The sequence below is a fragment of the Cydia amplana genome, chromosome 25, assembly GCF_948474715.1.
Source record: "Cydia amplana chromosome 25, ilCydAmpl1.1, whole genome shotgun sequence".
NCBI classification, from domain to species: Eukaryota; Metazoa; Arthropoda; class Insecta; order Lepidoptera; family Tortricidae; genus Cydia; species Cydia amplana.
Window position 1 is genome coordinate 4,314,793 of NC_086093.1, and position 24,853 is coordinate 4,339,645.

Here is a 24,853-nt window from a genome sequence, read left to right on the forward strand (position 1 = left end):
TTTTCCGACGGCACATTTTAGAAAGGTTGCATGAGACCATTATTAAAAATTTAGCTGGAGCGAACACATCGCGCCGCCGCGGAAGTCCAAATGGACGAGATCCATGCACGGACTCCCCTCGCGCCCCGCGATGACGATACATACGTCACATACGTGTTTCGCGCTGGATAAGCGCCTACATCACCACACGAGCAAATATTACTATAGAATTATTTGTTTAGTTAGGCACTTATATTTTAGTTTTACCTAATATAATTTATTTAGTTTTAAGATTATTCTTAGTGTATCTTATGACAAAATTGATCATTCAAGGAGCGTCAAGACGCTAACGTTACAGTATCTATGGAATTCAAATTGGTGATTGAATTTGTGTACGTGTGGACGCTAGATGAGATTGGCGCCTATTATTTTCCGGATTAAATCGGCCGATTTTTCCAGCTCGTCTGGACTCTACTTAAATAAGTATTGCAACTTCAAAAATTCAGCTGTCATATTGCAAGCAAAGATGGCGTTTCAATTTCAATCATAACCTCAATTTGATTGACGCGAATTTGTGTTTGTGCGTCGTATAGTATATGTATTCCAAAATAAAGTTTAATTAGAATTAAATAACTGAATAAGTTATTGTGTTTTCCGATAGTTTATAAGTAAACAAGCAGCATGGCGGATGCTGCGGCAAGACAGTTGCAGTACGAGTATAAAGCGGTATTTTATTTTGCATTTTCCTTAACGAATTTCATTATTATTGTGCAACAAATTACGTTTAACATTTTTACATATCATTCATACATTGTAATTATCATCTAACACTTCTATAATAACAATAATATCACGTCGAAGTAGCCATCTATGATATCTGTTGTAGAACTCGAACCTCGTACTTCAAGCCGATGTGCGGCTTATTGAGCGGCGCGGCCGTGATGAGGCAACGGGAGAGGTCCTCTCGCTGTCTGGCAAGCTCACGGGAACGCGTATGGGCGACCGTGCTCAGCGCACGAAGCCAGATAAGGCGGAGGAGCGGAAAGTGAAGTGAGTATTGTAAACATGTTACTTGTACAACAAGCAAGCAAGACTATTATTTGTATCTCCTTAGATTTCACGGGCCTATAATCCCGGTGTTTTGATAAGCTTGCGTGGGGACACAGATGCAACACGTAGACACCTCTTGGAGAGCTTTTATGTCGTGTAGAATGCCTGCTGGAACCCGGCGCAACAATAGACACCTATGAACCGGTCTCAGCAGGCATTGGGACTATTGTAGAAAAAGAGAACAGTAGGTATACTGGTCTATGAATTGAAGATTATTATTAAGTATTATTTTTTATTTAATCAACTTACATTTACAGCAGATTGCAGTGTCTAAGGGTGGTAGTCCACTTGTCCCAATTTCTTGGTCCAATGTATATTTGCATCTCACATTTTGCTTAATGAGAGAGTGAGACCCAATGCACATTGGACCAGGAAATCGGACAGGTAAAATATACGAGCATTGAAAAACGCTACATGAATAATCGCTGCATTAAAAAAGACGAACAATGAAATTTGCGATCGTGATAAAATACGATGTGAAAATTCGCTACTATGAAAATATGCTTTTGTGAAAATTGTCTAACAAATCCTTGTAAAGTAGATTTATTTATTTCTTGAAACATTGCCTTACATGGGTCAAAATTATTTTAGTTGTTTTGTTTCTGAACTCTCTTTCACACTTCTATTTTTGTCTTTATAAATTAAATATTTGTTTGTATTGTGTCACTGTTATATGTTAATATTATTGTATCTATACTATACAATATAATTTCCCATCTCCTCAGACGACAGAAACGTGACGAGGCATCATACGAGCTATCAAAGTCCAAAGGCAACCGTGCCGCCTGGGCGGACGAGAACACCGGAGCGGTGTACCGTCCCCGGGCACAGCACACTAGACATGCGTATGAACTGCTGCTGTCCTTCATGCAGGGTTCCCTCGGGGACCAGCCGAGAGACATTCTTTGTGGAGCGTGTGATGAGGTGAGGAATGTAATATTAATATGTTAAAGAGGGCGCATAAAGGATGGAAATTTAAACAGTTTAAAACAATATATAATTTAGAAGAAATGTGTAAATATTAACATGTTTTCGTGACTCTTTCCTATTGAGCTAACTTTAACACGTTCACTGTCCCAATCTGAATTGTTAACCTTACGATTTTGTAATAGAGGCTTGCCGTGACCCATATACGGGGCACGGACAGTGAACATGTTAATTTTTATTTCAAAACAAGTTAAACAGCATAACAGTATTAATACTAAACCACTGCTAACTTACACAGAATATTAAAAGATAAAGAAAACAGTATCCAATTAATGACAAATTACACAATATTAACATAAGATAATGATTTAGATTAGATTTAGATTTATTTATTTCAAGATGAAAATTACACTATAAATTTGCTACATTCGTCAAAATTATGTTTATCTTCTCATCATGATCGTCAAAAATTACATTATAAATTTAAAAATAAAAATAATAAGATTAAGATTAATTATGTCTCCCAATAAGGATCGTCATGTACAAAGAAAAACATGTCAAAACAATTGAATATAAACCTAGTTAACATTAAAGTCGATGTCAACGTAAATAATTTGTAACTGTCATTAAAATGTCAAATAAAGATAAAAATATCACAATAGAACAAAATGTCATGTTTTAAATACAAATCAACAATTGAATAATAAATAAAATTACATACATCGTTACAAATTCAATTCCATGTACTCATTTATAGAATACAGAGGGTTATCCAACAAAAGGTTTCTCAATTTGCGCTTAAATGTTTCGTCACACGGCTCATTTCTCAGATCGGCAGGAAGGTGCTCGTAGTAAGTCGGGCCGATGACACGTGGGTTCTTTCTTGAAAGTGCCATGCGACGGGGAACTGTTCTCAGACGCCCTGCAACCATGCCATGTACCATTTTAAACTGTAGAAGGACGTGCATCCATCTTCTCACAAAACCTCAAACATTCATCACGCACAACCACCTGTCTGCAATTTAGTTGAAGTCTGCACTTGCAAATATAGTCAATTCTTGGATTAAAACATTAAAAAATGCAATATACTTACATAAGTAAGAAGGTTCACTTGTGAGACATACTAACATTGAATAACATGTCCATACATCGGGGTTTTCGGTGCGGGAATGTTACACTAGCCAAATAACAGGTAAAAACTGTAAAAAACGATACAAATTTAACATTTCTAAGCACATTTGGACCTTACTACCTACGTTTAATTCACATTTTACAATAAACAAAGTTATAAATACACGAAATCATTCCCGCACCGAAAACCCCGATGTATGAACATGTCGCGCGAATGACTAATCAAATAATGGGAGTCACAGACAAGACATCCTCTAGACTGAGCATAGTAGCGCTACCCCCTCTGCCACAAATATACGGTAGTTTTACTCAATCTTCGAGTCAAAGTGTCTTTGTGTGACGTCCGTGTCTTTGAACGGACCAATCACGGCACGGGACTAGCTCACCTCGTCCCCCGCACCCCAGTATTTTTGGCAGCATCGGTTTCATGAAATAATTGCTCTCTCTAAACTCCGTCTAGAGGATTCCTAGTCTATGATGGGAGTAGGCATAATTTAGCTTACAAGTTTTGATTACAGGCAACAGGGCAGGTGAATCTAAGGCTAATACATATATTTTTATTGACAGGTACTTGTAGTGCTCAAGAACGACAGGCTAAAAGACCATGAAAGAAAGAAAGAGATAGAGCTGCTCCTGGGATCTATTCCCGATGACAGATTTGCCCTGCTTGTCAACTTAGGTAAGAATATTGTTGGTAATATGTACTTTGCATGGCTCAAACATTCATACATATGGCATCTATTCAATCATCTCAAAAATGTAACCTATATAACAATATGTATTACGGTACATAAGGCGTTAATTTACCGCCCTAGTGCGGTAACTAGCACTATACGTGCGTATGTCGAAAATTTTAAGGGCCATATGTACTGTAAAACGTACGATACACGTGCGAATAGGTAATTCGCAACTCGTGTCGATTTAAACACTCCCTTCGGTCGTGTTTTAATTTAACGCCACGAATTTCCTACTTTACCGCCCTAGTGCCGTAACTAGCACAATACGTGCCTATGTCGAAAATTTGTAACTGTTTTACATTGTTTATGTACTAATTGTTTTACAAGGGGGCAAAGTTTTCTTGCATATTGGAGCGATAAAGAGGCAGGTAGCTGAGTTTCGATTTCGCGTGTCCCGGGTAGGCCCTTTGTAAACAAACTTTGATGTATCAATGTCATATTTGATTGTCTGTGAAAACTTGTCAAAAAACAGTTTAAGGTAGTGTGTATAAGTTACTCTATGGTATACTTACCTCGCTAGTGCTGCACTCTGGCCTCTGGCGGCAAAACCTTGCAGTAATATTCCCATGAATCTAGTATTAAACTGGATTGGGCATGAGTGGTGGGGATAACTGACAGAACGGGATAGTCTTATGTATCTTTCAGTAGGAGTAGCAGCGAAAGGGCTATTATTGTTTGTCCTTGTCACAGTCATTCACAGTCTCACTTTTTTTTAATTCCCCACCGTACATTAGATGCATGATTGGTCGAATTGATTTGTACACCATAACAAATAAATTCGACCAATCATAGCGTCGCATTGCGTATGTTTTGTCCCTCACGGAGACACGCGTAGACCACTTCTATAGGATGCTACCTTCTATGAATATTCGCTATTGTGTCCTTATCAATACAAACTTATTCACAGGCAAGAAAATAACAGACTTCAACATTAGCTCGCCAACAGAGGGCAAGACTGAGATTGACGAGACATACGGCATCAATGTGCAGTTTGAGGAGTCTTCAGATGAAGATGACGAGGATGCCTACGGAGAGGTAAGATAAGATAAGATAGTTCTTTTTTGTACAACCGTGTTACAGAGGTGTTATAGTAAATAACGGACTTCAATATCAGCTCGCCAACAGAGGGCAAGACTGAGATTGATGAGACATACGGCATTAATGTGCAGTTTGAGGAGTCTTCAGATGAAGATGACGAGGATGCCTACGGAGAGGTAAGATATGATAAGATAGTTCTTTATTGTACAACCGTGTCACAGAGGTGTTATAGTAAATAACGGACTTCAATATCAGCTCGCCAACAGAGGGCAAGACTGAGATTGACGAGACATACGGCATTAATGTGCAGTTTGAGGAGTCTTCAGATGAAGATGACGAGGATGCCTACGGAGAGGTAAGATAAGATAAGATAGTTCTTTATTGTACAACCGTGTTACAGAGGTGTTATAGTAAATAACGGACTTCAATATCAGCTCGCCAACAGAGGGCAAGACTGAGATTGACGAGACATACGGCATTAATGTGCAGTTTGAGGAGTCTTCAGATGAAGATGACGAGGATGCCTACGGAGAGGTAAGAAAAAACAACGGGTTGCACTCCGGGAGTGCCGGCAGAAGTGAAAACGCAATGCCTCACAAGTCTGTCAAAATGTCTGCAGCACTATGATGTATAATTGAGGTTAAAGCCATCTAGAGTTATTTCGTCGCATTACTTGAAACCCCTAAGCACATCACTGTTAGTATTCGAGTTATATAAGTACAGTTAGAGGGAAACTCACTAGATGGCATTTAAATGAAGATGCGTCTCGCACTCGTCGCGAGCGGACGTGTTAATTGCTGCTGTGAATCTTTGCTTTTTTTAATACTTATTTTAATTGTGATTGGTTGCTTGCCATTCCTTGTCACTCTTAAGAAGTGTTTACCTGAGGACTCCACCCAGTGGGCGGTCTTAGAAGAGGACAGCTAGGCTTCGCCACCTCCGTTGCCGGGGATCGAACCGGGGTGGGCGAATTAGAAAGCCGCCACACGCACCGCTGGACCACGATCGCTTGACTGCAGTAGGCGAAACTTGGGGAGACAAGGAATAGAGACGTCACCGTGACTACGCGCACCTGCTACGAAACCTTGCTACGCTTTACATCTTCGCGCGCATCGGCTACGACCTATTGCTACGCAGCGCGACAATCATCGGTGGCATTACCTACGTCAGGACATAGTGCGCACGGCACGCGACCAACGAGCGCTATCGGTGAGTCATAACGCTACGAGTACATCGGCGCGGCGACAATAATAACAGCTTTCGGCAGCCCGTCTTTCTTTGTTCACTTGTTAATTATTTAACTTAAAAAAAAATATATATGAACAGCAAAATGGCTACGCAAACCACACCTATTGCTTGTGCCGGTTGTCACAACATCATTGGGGACCAGCCGGGCCAGCGCTTCTTACAATGCCTGGCTTGTACGGACATATATGACTTGGTGTGTGCTAATATCACAAAGGACCTATATGACACGCTGACGACAGAACGGAGAAAAACATGGATATGCCCGGGCTGCGTCTGTCGACAGGCAAAGAGAGGAGACAACACAAATACACCAATACGAACATCCGACTTCAGTTTCAATCATACCGTACACACAGCGCATGTTGATGAATCCATGGATTGCAGTTTCTTGAATCACTCGACAAGATCGCACGTCACGTTCCGTCGCCCACAGCCACAGAATAATGCCCAGGATGACTCTGTGTGTCTAGATAATATCAGAGTTCTAGTTAGGGAGGAGCTACAAGACTACCTGGATGAACGCCTAATAAGTTTAATTGGCAAAGCAGTCGAAAACCAGATTGCGCCACTAGTACAGTCAGTGGCGCAATTGAAAACCAGAGTGACGACTGTTGAAGAAAGAGTGGCAGCCCTTGAAGAGAGATTGAATTCGTTAGTGACTTATAGAGACAGCAACCCCGTTGCCACCTACGCGTCCGTTACTGAAAAACCGAGAACGCAGTCTCCGCCAAGCTGCGACGCAACTCGTAAGTCTGTACCACCTTCAACGGAAAAGAAAGCCTCTGAAAAGGCGTTACTGCCGCCAATAACTGGTCAGATTGGTCAGATTCCTCATAGCCTGGACAGTGGTAGGTATGCGGAGACGTTAGCAGAACCGGCGAGTTCAGACGCGGGGGGCGAGGAGCGAGGTAAATCTCAGATACGCCCGCGAAAACAACTGGAGGTTAAGAGAGGCACAGCTCTCCCTGGAACTACGTGCCCGCTGAAAGCTTCGGAGAGGTGCCGTTACATTCACTTGTTTTATGTAAAAGTGGGCACAACTAACGATCAAGTACAGGCTTATCTTTCCGAGATCTGTGGGGAAGACGTTTGCACAGTCGAGACACTAAAGGCAAAAGGAAATTATGCATCATTCAAACTCACTGTTCCACTGAAGTATGTTGAGCGGGTGTTGGACCCCGCTTACTGGGCGGAAGATATATGCATAAAACCCTGGAAGCAGAATTTTCGTAACTTTCGGAACAAAAGCACGGGCGAATCATAAAACCAATTTCATACTACACGCCTACTATCAGAACGTAAGAGGACTGCGGAGTAAGCTAACGGAATGGAGAGTTAATTTGACGCTCGCAATGGACAAACTGTGCTTGCTAGCCATAACTGAAACAAATTTGAATGAATCGGTAGAAGACGCAGAACTATGTCCAGGAGACTGGAAGGTGTTGCGCCGTGACCGAGGTGATGGACGTAGTGGCGGCGGAGTACTTCTGGCAGCGCGTCCACCGATCATTCTCGAGCGCGTGCCACAATTCGAAACGCCTTCCGGAGAAGACCTATGGGCACGGTTTCAAATTGACGGGGAATACGTTTACGTGTGTGTCGTATATATACCTCCGAATGTTACCGATAGCGTTTATACGGAATGGTTTGAGAGTGTGGAAAGTGTCAGTGAAAAGGTTAAAAGCACGAAAATACTGTTGTTAGGCGATTTAAATTACCATAGTGCTAGCACAAATACTTTATTGTTGTACGATTGTTTCTTAAATAGGTGTGACCTTAGTCAATATAATAATGTAAATAATAAGAATGAAAGAATCCTAGACGCGGTGCTTACGAGTCCGGAGTTGAGTGAGAGAGTGGAGGTTCGGAGTGCGGAGCCGGGGGAAGTATTATCGGTAATTGATGGACATCACCCACCACTATTCATTCGCGTCGAATACAAGCTTCGTAAGTCTTTAATCACGTTACCACCTTCAAATATCCCTATTGGTAAGGATTGGATCTTCCCGAAGGGAGACTATGCAGCAGTATATGAATTAATTAAAAATACAGCTTGGGATAATTTATTTGCCACGAAAGATCCAAATTTAGCAGTCGAAATGTTTAATGACGCAATATATGATATATTTAACACATGCATTCCAATGAAAATTCGAAAGCCTTCGTCGACTAGGGCATATCCCGTTTTTTATACTAAAGGAATAATTCACGACATTAAGCTAAAATATGAGTATCACCGTATGTGGAAAAAGAGTGGAAATAGTAAATATCTTGACCAGTTTAAACCTATGCGAACAAATTTGAAAAAAGATATTAAGATGGCCTATGAAACTTACGTCAGAAATATATCGAGTGAATTAAGTAGTCAACCTGCAAAATTTTGGCAATATGTCAATAGTTTACGTTGTCATGGAGGAATCGAGACCAAAATCTATCACGGCGAAAAAGAATGTCAAGGAGCGGATATGGCAACCGCTTTTGCAAAACATTTCCAGTCTGTGTTTCTCCCAGATCCACCAATTCTCGAAGCAACCGCAGCGGACGCATTGAGTACGGCACACTCGAGGCGTGTGGCAGTAGAAGCCTTCAGTTCAGAGGAAATAAGGGGAGCTGTTAAACGGTTAAGACCTAATACGAGCGCGGGACCCGATGCCATACCACCCTTCGTAATTAAGGCATGTGTAGATTGCATAGTTAAACCTATAACATATATATTTAATATAATACTCAAAGCTGGCGTATATCCTAAATCGTGGAAAGAATCTCGGGTAACCCCAATTCCTAAATCGGGTTCAAAACTCCAAGTAGAGAATTACAGACCGGTAGCGATATTATGCTCTTTAGCTAAGGTATTTGAAATAGCATTACATGCTCGCATATTACCGCAGTGTTTACCACATATTACATCCGCGCAACACGCCTTTTTACCCAAACGTTCTGTAACTACAAATCTAGTTTCACTTGTAAACCTAATGTCAAAAGAACTAGACAATAGGAAACAAGTTGACGTAGTGTATCTGGATTTCCAAAAAGCGTTCGATAGAGTAGACAACGACGTTCTTTTGATTAAACTGAGTAGTATGGGCTTTGTACCACAGCTGCTCAAGGTATTTGCTAGTTACTTATCGGAGAGGAGGCAGTTCGTAAAATACGGACCGTACCAATCAGAGCCGTACAACACACTCTCCGGCATAAGCCAAGGGTCGAACCTAGGGCCGTTGCTTTTTAATATTTTAATTAATGACCTGCCTAATCATGTAGAATGCTCTGAAATAATGATGTTTGCGGATGATGTCAAATTAGTAAAAGTTATAAGTTCCGAAAAAGACTGCATAGACCTTCAAAATGATATCAACTCGGTATATAGATGGAGTATACTAAACAAACTCAATTTTAATATTTCAAAATGCGAAATGATGAGCTTTACTCGGTCGTCTGTACCGCTTAATCACAGATATACCTTGGGCGGAGACGCAATAATGAGGGTCGCCACGGTTCGCGATCTAGGAGTTCTGTTCGACTCGCAACTTAGTTTCCGAGAACATACCCTGAGCGTGGCCAAAAGAGCAGCACAAAAGTTAGGATTTGTGTTACGCAATTCCCAACATATGACATCGGCGGCGGTTAGAGCCCTTTACGCGGCCTTGGTTCGGAGTGGGTTAGAATCAAATGCCACAGTCTGGAACCCACACGAAGCAAAATATAGCCTAGTATTGGAGAAAGTACAAAAAAAGTACTTGCGAAGTTTGTACAAGAAGCAATTCACGAATTACCCTTATCTATATCCTACGTTATTCCTCCTGGGCGTACTCGGGTACGAGTCTCTGGAAGTAAGGCGATATCTAGCGGTAGTTAAGTTTGCATTAGGTATCATACGCAACAAAATAGAGTGTACGGGTCTGGTCGAAGAAGTGGTTAGACTGTACGCTCCCAACGCGCGGTCCCGCCTGCGCTCAGCGCCTCTCCTGGCATGCCCGCCGGCGCGCACCGCGCTGCAGCGACACGCGCCGCTCTCGACCGCACTCTCTGTGCTCAACTCCGTACTCAATGAAGACCCGCAAGGAGATCTGTTTCACTCTACATGGTATTGTTTTATTGAAAAATGTAAGAGATTAATAGAAAAATCCTAATCCTAATGTGGCTACTGCTACTGCTATTACATGTTTGTTAGAGATAGTTTTATGTATAATGTTTGACATAGTATATTAATATTTGTGACGCTTTGGCTTGTTAGCTGTAAGTTACAGATGTATATTGAAATAAACAAACAAACAAATCAATAAAGAAAAACTCGATGACATTGTAACAGCTTTTCGATCAGGTCACGTGTCCGTCTTACGTCTTACGAATCTTACCTCTCGCGAGTTTAACATTTTTTCCCCATCACAAAAAGTGCACAGCGCCGCTAAAGAAGTTTTCACTTCAATAAGATAAGATAGTTTTTTATTGTACAACCGTGTTACAGAGGTGTTATGTAAAGTGTCATTCTATGGAACTTGCTAACTAGAGTCTGTGCGAAAAGAGAAGAGTCGTGGATTGTATTGGGCCCCATACATTCCACTACTCTTCACTTTCCGCACAGACTCTGTATTGTAAACAAAAGTCACTTTAAGTCACTAGTAAATTCATATTTTTTGACAATTCCAATATGGTGGTTTGGAAAGTATGAGGACGCATACTCATAATGTTGATGATTTAAAGTAGATTTCAATATTTTTGTAATTTATTTTGTAATGTTATACTTGGTCAAGCAAATCTTGTCAGTAGAAAAAGGCGGCTTTGAAAAATCGCGGCTTTGCAACACTTCGTTCTAATTTTTCTAAAATCTCGTGTCATTTATATCTTATCTGTGGAACTGTTGTGTTTACATTTCACCGTTGTTCGATGTACATTGCTGCTTTTTGTTCGTTTCCTAGGGATACCATACTTTAGTTTGCTTTACATTGCTACTGACATATCAAGCTTGACAGACTATACAGTGTGTAAGTCAAATACGGGCAATAAATTAAACCAGATATAGAATTTACCCGTCTTATCATTAATTAAGATGTTTTTTTAAGTTACACTTAATTATGACCCCGTGATTAATTTTTTCCACATGTACCGAGCAGCAATGTACTGTAAACATTAAGAAACAAGATGATAATGACATTACGAGATACGAGCTTTTCATAGTAACTGCCAACAAGCGTTGACAGTTACTTTAAAAAGCTCGTATCCCGTAACGTGTGTGGTGTATTACATTGCGGGCCGAATTATTTTGTATGGTTATAATTTTCAATGCATCTCTAAGTAAAATCTATCTCAATATACTTTTTAGGTCCTATGCTAACCACCGTTTAAATATTCGCCCGTATTGGATTTACACACTGTATACAGGTGTCCCAAGAAGTAGTGATATACTGAAGCTGGGAGGTAGAGGACCTAGAGCGCTATCCGAATCACCCCCATGTATGTTCCGCGATTTTTCGTATTTTCGGAGTTATGATTTTTTTTTTAATTTTTCACCTATCGCCGAGTACGATGAGATTTTTATTTATGGTGACGTGAATTATTGCGGTAGATGCTTGATTTTTTTTGTGTGCTAAGCTGATAGATAGGCCAATTCAGTCTGGTAACATTTACTATCGTTAGATCTTTGAATGGAATTAAAAAAAAAATTAATGCCAAGAAAGATAAATTACCCAGTATGTTCACAACTTCAAGGGCGCTTAAAAAAATAAAACATACTGGGTAATTTTATCTTTCTTGGCATTAATTTTTTTTTTAATTCCATTCAAAGGTCTAACGATAGTAAATGTTACCATACTGAATTGGCCTATCTATCAGCTTAGCACACAAAAAAAAACAAGCATCTACCGCAATAATTCACGTCACCATAAATAAAAATCTCATCGTACTCGGCGATAGGTGAAAAATTAAAAAAAAATCATAACTCCGAAAATACGAAAAATCGCGGAACATACATGGGGGTGATTCAGATAGCCCTCTAGGTCCTCTACCTCCCAGCTTCAGTATATCACTACTTCTTGGGACACCCTGTATAATGAAATGTTTTCCGCAGGTTCGCGAGGAAGACAGAGAGGAGGGGGAAGGGTCAGACAATGAGAAAGAGAAGGATAGTAGCGCAGAAGAGGACAGCGATGGCGAGGGCAAACGGAACGCCATACACGCTAATGTAAATATTGCAATCATATAAATATTTAAATGTTATACCTAGAATAATCTTACAGAAATCGAGCTAGTCCAAATTATGCTCAAAATGGCTTGTGAGGTGGATAGTAGTGGATACTACACTACGTGTTTAATTATTATTATTTTTTATTTATTTGATCCATAAACAAGATTACCGTGTCATAAAAACACTTATCTGCCGAACTGCAGAACAGTTTGTTGGCAGAAAACAAAATTTACCCTCCACCATTTACTAGCGACCCGCCCGGCCACAGATTATATAATAGTTCTTACGAACAGATACTTATCTCTCAAAGAAAACGCAAACACTTACCGTTTTGATACCTACACAAAAATACAATGGAGTGACCTTCAACGCGCCGCTCCCCGCACCGCGCGCGCCGTCACAACGCTAGGGTTGCCGACGCTTAGAAATGATTTTACAAATAAGTAGGTACCTACCTACTTAAACTATAATTATATTCTATAGAAGATACTTACCTAAAATATAAGTTTTAATTGTCCAACTTGCATTAGAACTTGCCATATAAAATCATAGCGTACAATAACTATACATGAGTAAGATAAGTTGCAATTAGTATAATATTCCGTTTATGCGTTTTATTCCGACAAGTGGCTGCGAAACATTTTAAAAGGTCATATCTCCCTGCAGTAACCGCAGTGTTTACGCCGTTTTATAAACTACTTATATTGAGAATGTCTATCTATCTATACTATACTTTTCCTATCTATCGGAAGAGCAAAAACGGTTTTTTTTATTAATTTTGTTGTTTCTGCATCCATCGACACTACAAGCTGTGTTATTTGGTCGTGAAGAAGACATTTCTTTCGCATACAATTTGGCATATTCGAGCGCGCGGCGACGCGACGTGCGTGCGTGAGCGCGTGTGGCAACCAACTAGCTCGCTTTTCTACCGTGAACGGGAACAGATTCGTAGGTGTAAAACCGAGCTCGCGCGGAGAGTTCCATAGCCCTGCCCCGGCTTCGAACGGGTTAACAAATTATACATAAACCTTCCTCTTGATCACTCTATCTATTAAAAAAAAACCGCATCAAAATCCGTTGCGTAGTTTTAAAGATCTAAGCATACAGACAGACAGACAGACAGGATAGCGACTTTGTTTTATACTATGTAGTGAATACAAGTGTCTTTTTATAATATAGATATAATAGATATATTTAGGGTGGATTTCTTCATATATATGTACACAACCTTCTACAGACGTAGTGCATAATTGTTTTCTATCGTATTTTCTCGGAAATGTTCGTATTTGTCATGCTACTTCAGTGACGGAATAAATAATAGTACTAGCAGGCGTGTCTCACTCCGCGATTTCGTCGCTTTGCTACAGGTAGCTAAAAGTACATCCGTTCGGTCCCAATTTTGGGGAAAGCCATAAGCCGCGCGTGGCGCTGTCGCCACCTAGCGGCCATATCTGTGCTGATCGTAACAGACGCGTTTTGTTAGAGAGTGAGTCTTCTGTACTTAGTACTATTATTTATTCTGTGGTACTAGGTACAGAAGGTTCACTCCCTAACAAAACGCGTCTATCACGACAGATATGACCGCAAAGTGACGCAAGCGCGAGTAGGCGTCCGTTCCGTAGCTACGCGCGGCAACTACTATGAGTAGACACCAAAATTGGTGTGGGCCGCATGTACTTTTAGCTAAATCGCGGAGTGAGCCACGCTTGCTTCAGTCGTCCTCAGTACTTTTTGTACCGAGACTGACTGAAATAGCAAGACACGTATGTACGTTTTCGTGAAAATACGATGGAAAATAATTATGCACTACATCTGTACTTTAATACATATGACATAGAAAACATCAGTATTAAATAATTTCATAAAACTCTTTACACATAGGTAGTTCATTTGATCATGAGTCCAAGAAACTAACGTGATCCTAAGTAAATATTCTTTATTGCCAATAAAGAATATTTACTTACTTACTTATTTACTTACTAATCTTGTATTTTTTAGCTGTCAGAGGAACAGTCACACAAGCGACGTGACACAGTCATCCACCCGATGGACATTGATGCCTATTGGCTACAAAGACGGCTGTCTCGGCATTTCCCTGATGCCATGCTGTCACAAGCCAAGTCCAGCGAAGTACTTAAGGTAAGTTATAAAACTTATAAACAAACTATAGAGTAGCACAAGTGCAGCAGTTATCTATCAAATGGACATTGATGCCTATTGGCTACAAAGATGGCTCTCCCGGTATTTCCCTGATGCCATGCGGTCACAAGCCAAGTCCAGCGAAGTACTTAAGGTAAGGTATAAACAATCTGAAGAGTAGCACAAATGTAGCAGTTATTTATTGACGCCTATCGGCTACATAAGCAACGAGGCATTTTCCTGATGCCTTGCTATCCCAAATCATGTCTAGCGATACTTTCGAGGTAAAAAGGGGTTTTTAGTTTTTGTTTCATATTTGTATCGAGGTCTTTGCCCAGCAGTGGGACAATTAACCTGTCGAATCCCACGATAGGACGTCACCATAAGCGTTCTGGCTCATATATGAGCCGTGGGAGCTGTCAGATTAATAGGCTCTGAAAACAATCCTGTGAATATATTTATCTCAGTCACCCGTTAACCACGAACGCTGTAAAGCAGCGGTCGGCAACCTTTTACCAGCAAAGGGCCACATGGTAGTTAACGAAGTTGACGCGGGCCGCACTTTGTCAATATTTATGACATTATCAGACATTGTCGTTTGTCAATATTACATACAAAATAGCCAGGGAGCCTCGCGGGCCGCAAGTGACAGGTTCGCGGGCCACCTGTTGCCGACCGCTGCTGTAAAGGTGCCCACTGATTACCAGTCCGCCGGACGGTATCTCGGCTGTCAACTGTCAACTTTTTGTTCTTACTGACAGGCCGATATCGTCCGGCGGACTGTTAATCAGTGGGCCCCTTTAAGGGTTCAAAACGTTGAGATGTATTTTAAATTAATTATTATATTTTATGTCATGTTTTGTGTACAATCTACAAACATATTTTATTGGTTTTAGGCACTAGATGACGCTGCTGACGACAGGGATTTGGAAAATAGACTAGTTTTGATGCTCGGGTACGACTGTTTCGAGTTTGTCAAGATACTGACCAAGTACAGATACACTGGTGAGTCAAAATACCATTCAGACTTTACAGAGTTTGTGAAATTATGATTGATAAGATCCAGTAGCCTTACCACTTATTTATTACTTACTTATTACCACTATAGAGGGTAGAGGTAAGGACAAAACTCTTTTATGGGAGAACATTTGCAAAAGGCAGTAGTAAGTATGGAGGGTAGAGGTAAGGAGAACAATCTCCACGTATCAAAAAGTGTCCGTCAAAAAACCTTAAATAGGTGGCGCCACAATACCTAGAGTATATAGAATAAGTAAATTCCTTTTTCTCCTTGCGCCAATTTTACATGTCTCTGTTTGGCCCGATGGTTGACTGGTAGAGAATGCCATTAGGCATTAAGTCCGCCATTTGTACATTATTTTTGTGTATTGTGCAATAAAGTTTAAATAAATAAATAAATAAATATTTGATAAAACATTTCAAAACATTCACAGCGCGCAGCTACGTTCTTAGCCACTCTAGCGCTACTCTGGAGAGATTTGGATCTGGTATTTATAGCTGGAGGGGCCACTGATTACCAGTTCGCCAGACGATATCAGTCTGTCAGTTAAACGCAAAATTTGACAGCTCCGAACAACTGACAGACAAGCCGATAACTGGTAATCAGTGGGTCCCTACTATAACTATCTGTTGTTTTTTACAGTGTTGTACTGCACGAAGCTCGCCTCTTCCCAGTCCGAGAGCGAGCGCCAAGCGCTCCGCGACGAAATGAGCCGGCAGCCGCATCTCATGAAGATCCTGGCTCAGTTGGAGACGGGGAAGGGAGATGACGAGGTCAGTAATGCTTGTTTTACAGTGTTGTACTGCACTAAGTTCGCCTCCTCCCAGTCCGTGAGCGAGCGCCAAGCGCTCCGCGACGAGATGAGCCGGCAGCCGCATCTCATGAAGATCCTGGCTCAGCTGGAGACGGGGAAGGGAGATGACGAGGTCAGTCATGCTTGTTTTACAGTGTTGTACTGCACTAAGTTCGCCTCCTCCCAGTCCGAGAGCGAGCGCCAAGCGCTCCGCGACGAGATGAGCCGGCAGCCGCATCTCATGAAGATCCTGGCTCAGTTGGAGACGGGGAAGGGAGATGACGAGGTCAGTAATGCTTGTGTTACAGTGTTGTACTGCACTAAGTTCGCCTCCTCCCAATCTGAGAGCGAGCGCCAAGCGCTCCGCGACGAGATGAGCCGGCAGCCGCATCTCATGAAGATCCTGGCTCAGCTGGAGACGGGGAAGGGAGATGACGAGGTCAGTAATGCTTGTTTTTAAACCCAAGATTCTACAATGAGATTTTCAGTGCGCCGATGTGTCCGGCCGATCATTTTAATACAAAAGCACAGAATATATAATAGTACTAATATATAATAGTTGGATGCATTACATTTTTTTATAATTACTTTTTATATATTATAGTTTGATATATCGTTATTTCGAATAACGTAATGAATGTCATACTACCGTAATACCTAATTAACGTTACACATAATGTTATTATTGGTATAATGGTCATAAGGTATATTTACACTTCGTCTAATATACATTGTCATAATTATTACATACTCTAAAGCATATTATTTGTTATAACAAGTGATATCGCATAATTATTTGTGTGGCATAATAGTTGCATGACATAAATGGGTTAGGTTAGGTTGGAACTGCGACTCCACACAAACGAATAACTACCTAGCAAAAGGAGGGTTAGGTTAGGTTAGAACTTTGGCCCTCCGTAGAATGAAATACCTAGCAAAAAAGTGGTTTAGGTTAGGTTTGAACTGCGGCCCCCGCAGAATCGAAAACTAAGTAAAAATTGGTTAAGTTAGGTTAGAACTGCGACCCCCTAGAATAAAATATGTAGCAAAAGAAGTAGGATAGCATAAAAGACGTAACTAGAAATTCAATATTTTATTAAAAAATAATGCAATGTTACTATTAAATGAAATATGACAAAAAATGTTATAAAATATATGTATTTATACTTGATAAAATTGTATAAAGTATTACGTTATACAAAAATATAATATAACAAATGTCAGTATAGCACATGTGTATATATTATTTAAAAATTATATTACAATAGGCATTATATCAATGTCAGTTTAGATGAAATTACAATATAACAAAGGAAATGTATAATAAAAATTACATTATAACATATAATAATATATCAAATGGCGTTATAACAAATGTATGATAGTTCTTTTATAATTATATTAAGCATTACACACCCATAATAGTTCATTGCCTTTGCCAAAGATAATAGAGTGTATAGAGAGTTACTGTCATGGTAAATTATGTAGCCACAGTACATTTACCGCCATCGTTCGACAGAAGATTCGACTGTTAGAACGCCATGACACAGAATAAATAATAGTACTAAGTACAGAAGACTCACTCTCTAACAAAACGCGTCTGTTACGATCAGCACAGATATGGCCGCTAGGTGGCGACAGCGCCACGCGCGGCTTATGGCTAGCCACCAAAATTGGTGTGGAACGGATGTACTTGTAGCTACCTGTTGCAAAGCGACGAAATCGCGGAGTGAGCCACGCCTGACAAAAGCAGAAATTGAATTAGATAAATTAAGTTATAGAATAGATAGGGTAGTTGCCTTTTGGTTTTTTGCCGTGGTCTCTGGATGACGCATTGTCAGACGTGGCTCACTCCGCGATGTTGTCGCGTCGCTACAAGTACATGCGGCCCACACCAGTCCTGGTGTTTAGCAGTAGTAGTTGCCGCGCACCGCTACGGAACGGACGCCGGCTCGCGCTCGCGCCACCTAGCGGTCATATCTGTCGTAATAGGCGCGTTTTGTTAGAGAGTGAACCTTCTGTACCTAGTACTATTATTTATTCTGTGGCATTGTTTACGCAGTGTCAGTTAATATGTATAATGATATATTACAGAGCGCCCAACAATCCGAAGCGCCTCGCAAGCGCCACAAAGCCGAAGCGGCTGGCAGCGGCCAAGCTGCCGGCAACAGACAGATGCTGCAGCTTGAAGAGCTGGTGTTCGCCGCTGGAGCTCACTTCATGGCCAACAAGAGGTGTCAGCTACCACCTGGGTCATTCAGGAAGCAGAGGAAAGGTAAACATTATATATATGTCATCATAGCCACATGACAGGGCAGTGGCCAGGCTGGCAACAGACAGATTATACTTGAAGAGCTGGCGTTCGCCGCTGGAGCTCACTTCATGGCCAACAAGAGGTGTCAGCTACCACCTGGGTCATTCAGAAAGCAGAGGAAAGGTAAACATTATATATGTCATCGTAGCCACATGACAGGGCAGTGGCCAGGCTGGCAACAGACAGATGATACTTGAAGAGCTGGTGTTCGCCGCTGGAGCTCACTTCATGGCCAACAAGAGGTGTCAGCTACCACCTGGGTCATTCAGGAAGCAGAGGAAAGGTAAACATTATATATATGTCATCATAGCCACATGACAGGGCAGTGGCCAGGCTGGCAACAGACAGATTATACTTGAAGAGCTGGCGTTCGCCGCTGGAGCTCACTTCATGGCCAACAAGAGGTGTCAGCTACCACCTGGGTCATTCAGAAAGCAGAGGAAAGGTAAACATTATATATGTCATCGTAGCCACATGACAGGGCAGTGGCCAGGCTGGCAACAGACAGATGATACTTGAAGAGCTGGTGTTCGCCGCTGGAGCTCACTTCATGGCCAACAAGAGGTGTCAGCTACCACCTGGGTCATTCAGAAAGCAGAGAAAAGGTAAACTGATCATCGTAGCCACATGACAGGGCAGTGGCCAGGCTGGCAACAGACAGATGACACTTGAAGAGCTGGTGTTCGCCGCTGGAGCTCACTTCATGGCCAACAAGAGGTGTCAGCTGCCACCTGGATCCTTCAGGAAACAGAGAAAAGGTAAACTTATCATCGTAGCCACATGACAGGGCAGTGGCCAGGCTGGCAACAGGCAGATGACACTTGAAGAGCTGGTGTTCGCCGCTGGAGCTCACTTCATGGCCAACAAGAGGTGTCAGCTACCACCTGGGTCATTCAGAAAGCAGAGGAAAGGTAAACATTATATATATGTCATCATAGCCACATGACAGGGCAGTGGCCAGGCTGACAACAGGCAGATGATACTTGAAGAGCTGGTGTTCGCCGCTGGAGCTCACTTCATGGCCAACAAGAGGTGTCAGCTACCACCTGGGTCATTCAGAAAGCAGAGGAAAGGTAAACATTATATATATGTCATCATAGCCACATGACAGGACAGTGGCCAGGCTGGCAACAGGCAGATGATACTTGAAGAGCTGGTGTTCGCCGCTGGAGCTCACTTCATGGCCAACAAGAGGTTTCAGCTACCACCTGGGTCATTCAGAAAGCAGAGGAAAGGTAAACATTATATATGTCATCATAGCCACATGACAGGGCAGTGGCCAGGCTGGCAACAGACAGATGATACTTGAAGAGCTGGTGTTCGCCGCTGGAGCTCACTTCATGGCCAACAAGAGGTGTCAGCTACCACCTGGGTCATTCAGAAAGCAGAGGAAAGGTAAACATTATATATATGTCATCTTAGCCACATGACAGGGCAGTGGCCAGGCTGGCAACAGACAGATGATACTTGAAGAGCTGGTGTTCGCCGCTGGAGCTCACTTCATGGCCAACAAGAGGTGTCAGCTACCACCTGGGTCATTCAGAAAGCAGAGGAAAGGTAAACATTATATATATGTCATCATAGCCACATGACAGGGCAGTGGCCAGGCTGGCAACAGGCAAATGATACTTGAAGAGCTGGTGTTCGCCGCTGGAGCTCATTTCATGGCCAACAAGAGGTGTCAGCTGCCACCTGGATCCTTCAGGAAGCAGAGAAAAGGTAAACTTAATATCATAGCCACATGACAGGGCAGTGGCCAGGCTGGCAACAGGCAGATGATACTTGAAGAGCTCGTGTTCGCCGCTGGAGCTCATTTCATGGCCAACAAGAGGTGTCAGCTACCACCTGGATCCTTCAGGAAGCAGAGAAAAGGTATTGTCAAATAGTACCATAATTTAAGATTGGTCTGGTGCTGCCTGTGAAGGTCATGTATTTCTACACTTGTTTATCGTGAGACTGTGAGAGGACGGCACTTGAATTGCACAAAACAAACTTAAAAATATTTTGGCTTTATACAGACAATAAAATATGATATTGATACATCAAGGCGGTTTGTTTACAAAGGGCCTACCGGGAAACGCGAAAATCGAAACTCAGCTATCTGCCTCTTTATCGCTCGAATATGCAAGAGTGATAGAGAGGTTAGACATTAAAATTTCGACTCTCTCGTTTGCGGTAGACCCTTAGATTGGGACGGAATGTGGAAGTTTTGCGTAATATTCCCTATTCTTTCAAGAACATCTTCGTCCATTTAAAGTTTAATGTACAGTCGCCATCGGATATATCTGAGCGGCCAAGGTGTCCACAATATCTGAACACGCACTCTAACGCCCTGACAATAGACGCGTGTTCAGATATTTGTAGGCCTGAGTGGACGCTCGAAGCGGAGCGTTCGGCGGGGCGTGCAGCGTGGATGTGGGCTCACGCGTGACGTGAGCAGCGTGCACTAAGGCCGCTCCTATACGCTTGCATTTGTTTAACATGCACGCAGCACGCCCCGCCCCACTGCACGCCCAACTCGAGCCTTACACAGCCGCTCCGATATATCTGATGGCGACTGAACACTTTTGTATTTTCATCAGGTTACGAAGAAGTGCACGTGCCGGCGTTGAAACCGAAGGCTTTCGAGGAAGGAGAGACTCTTCTGCCGGTCGAGCAACTCCCGAAGTACGTGCAACCAGCGTTTGAAGGGTTCAAAACCCTGAATAGAATACAGGTTAGTCCGTTTTTATTTTGATAATGTTTTCTGCCATTGAGTCTAATTAGGCGTGGCCACAGACAAGACATCCTCTAGACTGAGCATAGTAGCGCTACCCCCTCTGCCACAAATATACGGTAGTTTTACTCCATCTTCGAGTCAAAGTGTCTTTGTGTGACGTCCGTGTCTTTGAACGGACCAATCACGGCACGGGACTCGCTCACCTCGTCCCCCGCGCCCCAGTATTTTTGGCAGCATCGGTGGCATGAAATAATTGCTCTAAACTCCGTCTAGAGGATTCCTAGTCTATGGGCGTGGCTCACTCCGCAATTTCGTCGCGTCGGTACAAGTACATGCGGCGTACACCAATTTTGGTGTCAAGCCATAGTAGTTGCCGCGCATCGCTACGGAACGGGGGCGCCTGCTCGCGCATGTCATATCTGTCGTAACAGACGCGTTTTGTTAGAGAGTGAATCTTCTGTACCTAGTACTATTATTTATTATGTGGCCTAATCAAAGAGAATTTGAAATAGAGGCGGATTGTCAAAGTATATTATGTAGCCACAGTAAATTTACTGCCATCTTTCGACAAAAGACTTAAACTGTTAGAACGCCATTTGACTTTGACCCTTATTCTTTCACTGATATGTGTTTATTTGTTCAATATTGAAATTAACGTCATCTACCCGAGAGTAGGCTAAAGGCATGGTGCAATCTTTCTATTACAAGAATTAGGACAATTTAACACATTCACTGCCAGACAAAAAACGGCGCACTACCCCAGAAACCGGTCGTCTATAGCTGCGTACAAAACAACCCGCCCAGCGGGTTATCTGGCATCTGAGCAAAGTTCACGAGCGCCCACCAGGTGGGTTCCTGGTAGTGAATGTGTTAAACTATTTTTAGAAAATATAGCTAGCTTGGAATCATATGAGTTTATTCGGTTAGGAGGTCGAACCATACTGTTCTACCCATACTTATCCTGATGAAATCCATATATGTAGTTGGAAAATTTCTACCTATGCCGCTGTAACCCAGGTGGCCGAATGGCTCAGGCGCTTGCCGCGATAGCAGAGGACGCTGCTTCGTTTCCAGCCTTGGTCACTTTTTCTTAGTAGCGTAATTCGCCAATAACTGTCCACCCTAAATTAACACATTCATTGCCACCCAGCCAAACAAGACATCCGCGCCAGGCCACAAAAATTTCGTCATATAAAGCTGTAGTACCACGATCCCGACTATCGGGTCGGCCTGGGAACGAGATCATAAATAAAATACCCAATAGGGGCTGTTCATAAATTACGTCATCTATTTTGACACTCCCCCCTAAAATCATCCAAAAATCATGATTCGAATGACCTCGTTTCCTCGTACGTCATCATCCGATGTCCAGACAGCCCCCCCCCCCCCCCAATTTGAAATGACGTAATTTATGAATAGCCCCATAGTCGGGTTTTCGGCACTGTATGTGTTAAAAATGAATTTCTTCGCACTTTTCGAACTTTTCACACTTCGTCATAATGTACTAATTGTTTATATACAGAGCCGCATATCGAAAGCAGCGCTCGAGAAAGACTTCAACCTCCTAGTTTGTGCACCAACGGGCGCCGGGAAGACCAACGTGGCCCTACTGTGTATCCTGCGTGAAGTCGGGAAACACGTCAACGATGACGGGACAGTCAACGCGTCCGACTTCAAGATGATTTACGTGGCCCCCATGCGCTCTCTAGTACAGGAGATGGTGAGTCACTGTTATTATAGTCATACTAATATAACTCCACTGTGTATCCTGCGTGAAGTCGTCATGTAAATGATGATGGGACAGTCAATGCGACCGACTTCAAGATGATCTATGTGGCCCCTATGCGCTCTCTAGTACAGGAGATGGTGAGTCACTGTTATTATAGTCATACTAATATACCTCTACTGTGTATCCTGCGTGAAGTCGTCATGTAAATGATGATGGGACAGTCAATGCGACCGACTTCAAGATGATCTACGTGGCCCCCATGCGCTCTCTAGTACAGGAGATGGTGAGTCACTGTTATATAGTCATACTAATATAACTCTACTGTGTATCCTGCGTGAAGTCGTCATGTAAATGATGATGGGACAGTCAACGCGTCCGACTTCAAGATGATCTACGTGGGTATGCGCTCTCTAGTACAGGAGATGGTGAGTCATACATACATACATATAATCACGCCTATTTCCCGGAGGGGTAGGCAGAGACCACGGATTCCCATTTGCTATGATCCTGACATACCTCTTTCGCTTCCGTTACTTTCATAACATTCCTCATACACGCTCGCCAGTGAGTGAGTGTTAAATAATTAATATTACTTGAAAATGGTTGAGTATTAGAATTTTCGGTTGTCGCAACATCTATTGTCAAGTAGCGGTACTGATAATTCCACATCTCGATGCTAGATGTCGACATTGTTACCAAAACTGATGTATGGAGTTAGCACTCAATGCAGGGTTCGAAATTATCTAGATAATTATAGTCTTTGATAATTATCGCGATAATTATCCGATAAATATCGGGTAATTGTCCCAAGTATGGATGGTGCTATATTTTCTTTGAATTCTTTGATAGTAAAAAATAATTAGACGTTTTTTGCTATTTTTTTATAAATTTTATTAGGTTATTATCAAATCGATAATTATCAGACATAAAAATCACGATAATTATCAAGATAACTACCATTGATAATTTTCCTTTCGAACCCTGACTCTATGCTTTACTATATTTCTCTATGTTAATGTACAGTATATCCGTCCAGGTGGGCAACTTCAGCAAACGTCTAGCGGCCTACAACTTGAAGGTGTCCGAGTTGACCGGCGACCACCAGCTGACCAGGGAGCAGATCGAAGCCACTCAGCTGATAGTCTGCACTCCGGAGAAGTGGGACATCATTACTAGAAAAGGTTAGTTATGATTCATTCATTCATTCGTACAACTTGAAGGTATCCGAGTTGACCGGCAACCACCAACTGACCAGGGAGCAGATCGAAGCCACTCAGCTGATAGTCTGCACTCCGGAGAAGTGGGACATCATTACTAGAAAAGGTTAGTTCTGATTCATTCATTAATTCATTTGTACAACTTGAAGGTGTCCAAGTTGACCGGCGACCACCAGCTGACCAGGGAGCAGATCGAAGCCACCCAGCTGATAGTCTGCAGTCCGGAGAAGTGGGACATCATTACTAGAAAAGGTTAGTTATGATTCATTCATTCATTCGTACAACTTGAAGGTGTCCGAGTTGACCGGCGACCACCAGCTGACCAGGGAGCAGATCGAAGCCACTCAGCTGATAGTCTGCACTCCAGAGAAGTGGGACATCATTACTAGAAAAGGTTAGTTATGATTCATTCATTCATTCGTACAACTTGAAGGTGTCCAAGTTGACCGGCGACCACCAGCTGACCAGGGAGCAGATCGAAGCCACTCAGTTGATAGTCTGCACTCCGGAGAAGTGGGACATCATTACTAGAAAAGGTTAGTTATGATTCATTCATTCATTCGTACAACTTGA

General features: G+C 42.2%; 1 protein-coding gene across 1 annotated transcript in view; it reads left to right on the plus strand.

The window, feature by feature from the left end:
- The first annotated feature begins 561 nt into the window (after positions 1 to 561).
- Positions 562 to 24,853, plus strand: part of LOC134659708 (U5 small nuclear ribonucleoprotein 200 kDa helicase) — an 82,721-nt gene continuing 58,429 nt past the window's right edge. The window contains exons 1-13 of the mRNA XM_063515400.1: positions 562 to 705; positions 866 to 1,029; positions 1,815 to 2,013; positions 3,715 to 3,826; positions 4,792 to 4,919; positions 12,235 to 12,348; positions 14,350 to 14,490; positions 15,387 to 15,495; positions 16,151 to 16,281; positions 18,396 to 18,576; positions 21,198 to 21,331; positions 22,857 to 23,054; positions 24,100 to 24,244. Of these exons, the coding sequence (XP_063371470.1) occupies positions 661 to 705; positions 866 to 1,029; positions 1,815 to 2,013; positions 3,715 to 3,826; positions 4,792 to 4,919; positions 12,235 to 12,348; positions 14,350 to 14,490; positions 15,387 to 15,495; positions 16,151 to 16,281; positions 18,396 to 18,576; positions 21,198 to 21,331; positions 22,857 to 23,054; positions 24,100 to 24,244 (1,801 nt within the window). The 5' untranslated portion in view covers positions 562 to 660. The remainder of the gene's footprint in view (positions 706 to 865; positions 1,030 to 1,814; positions 2,014 to 3,714; positions 3,827 to 4,791; positions 4,920 to 12,234; positions 12,349 to 14,349; positions 14,491 to 15,386; positions 15,496 to 16,150; positions 16,282 to 18,395; positions 18,577 to 21,197; positions 21,332 to 22,856; positions 23,055 to 24,099; positions 24,245 to 24,853) is intronic.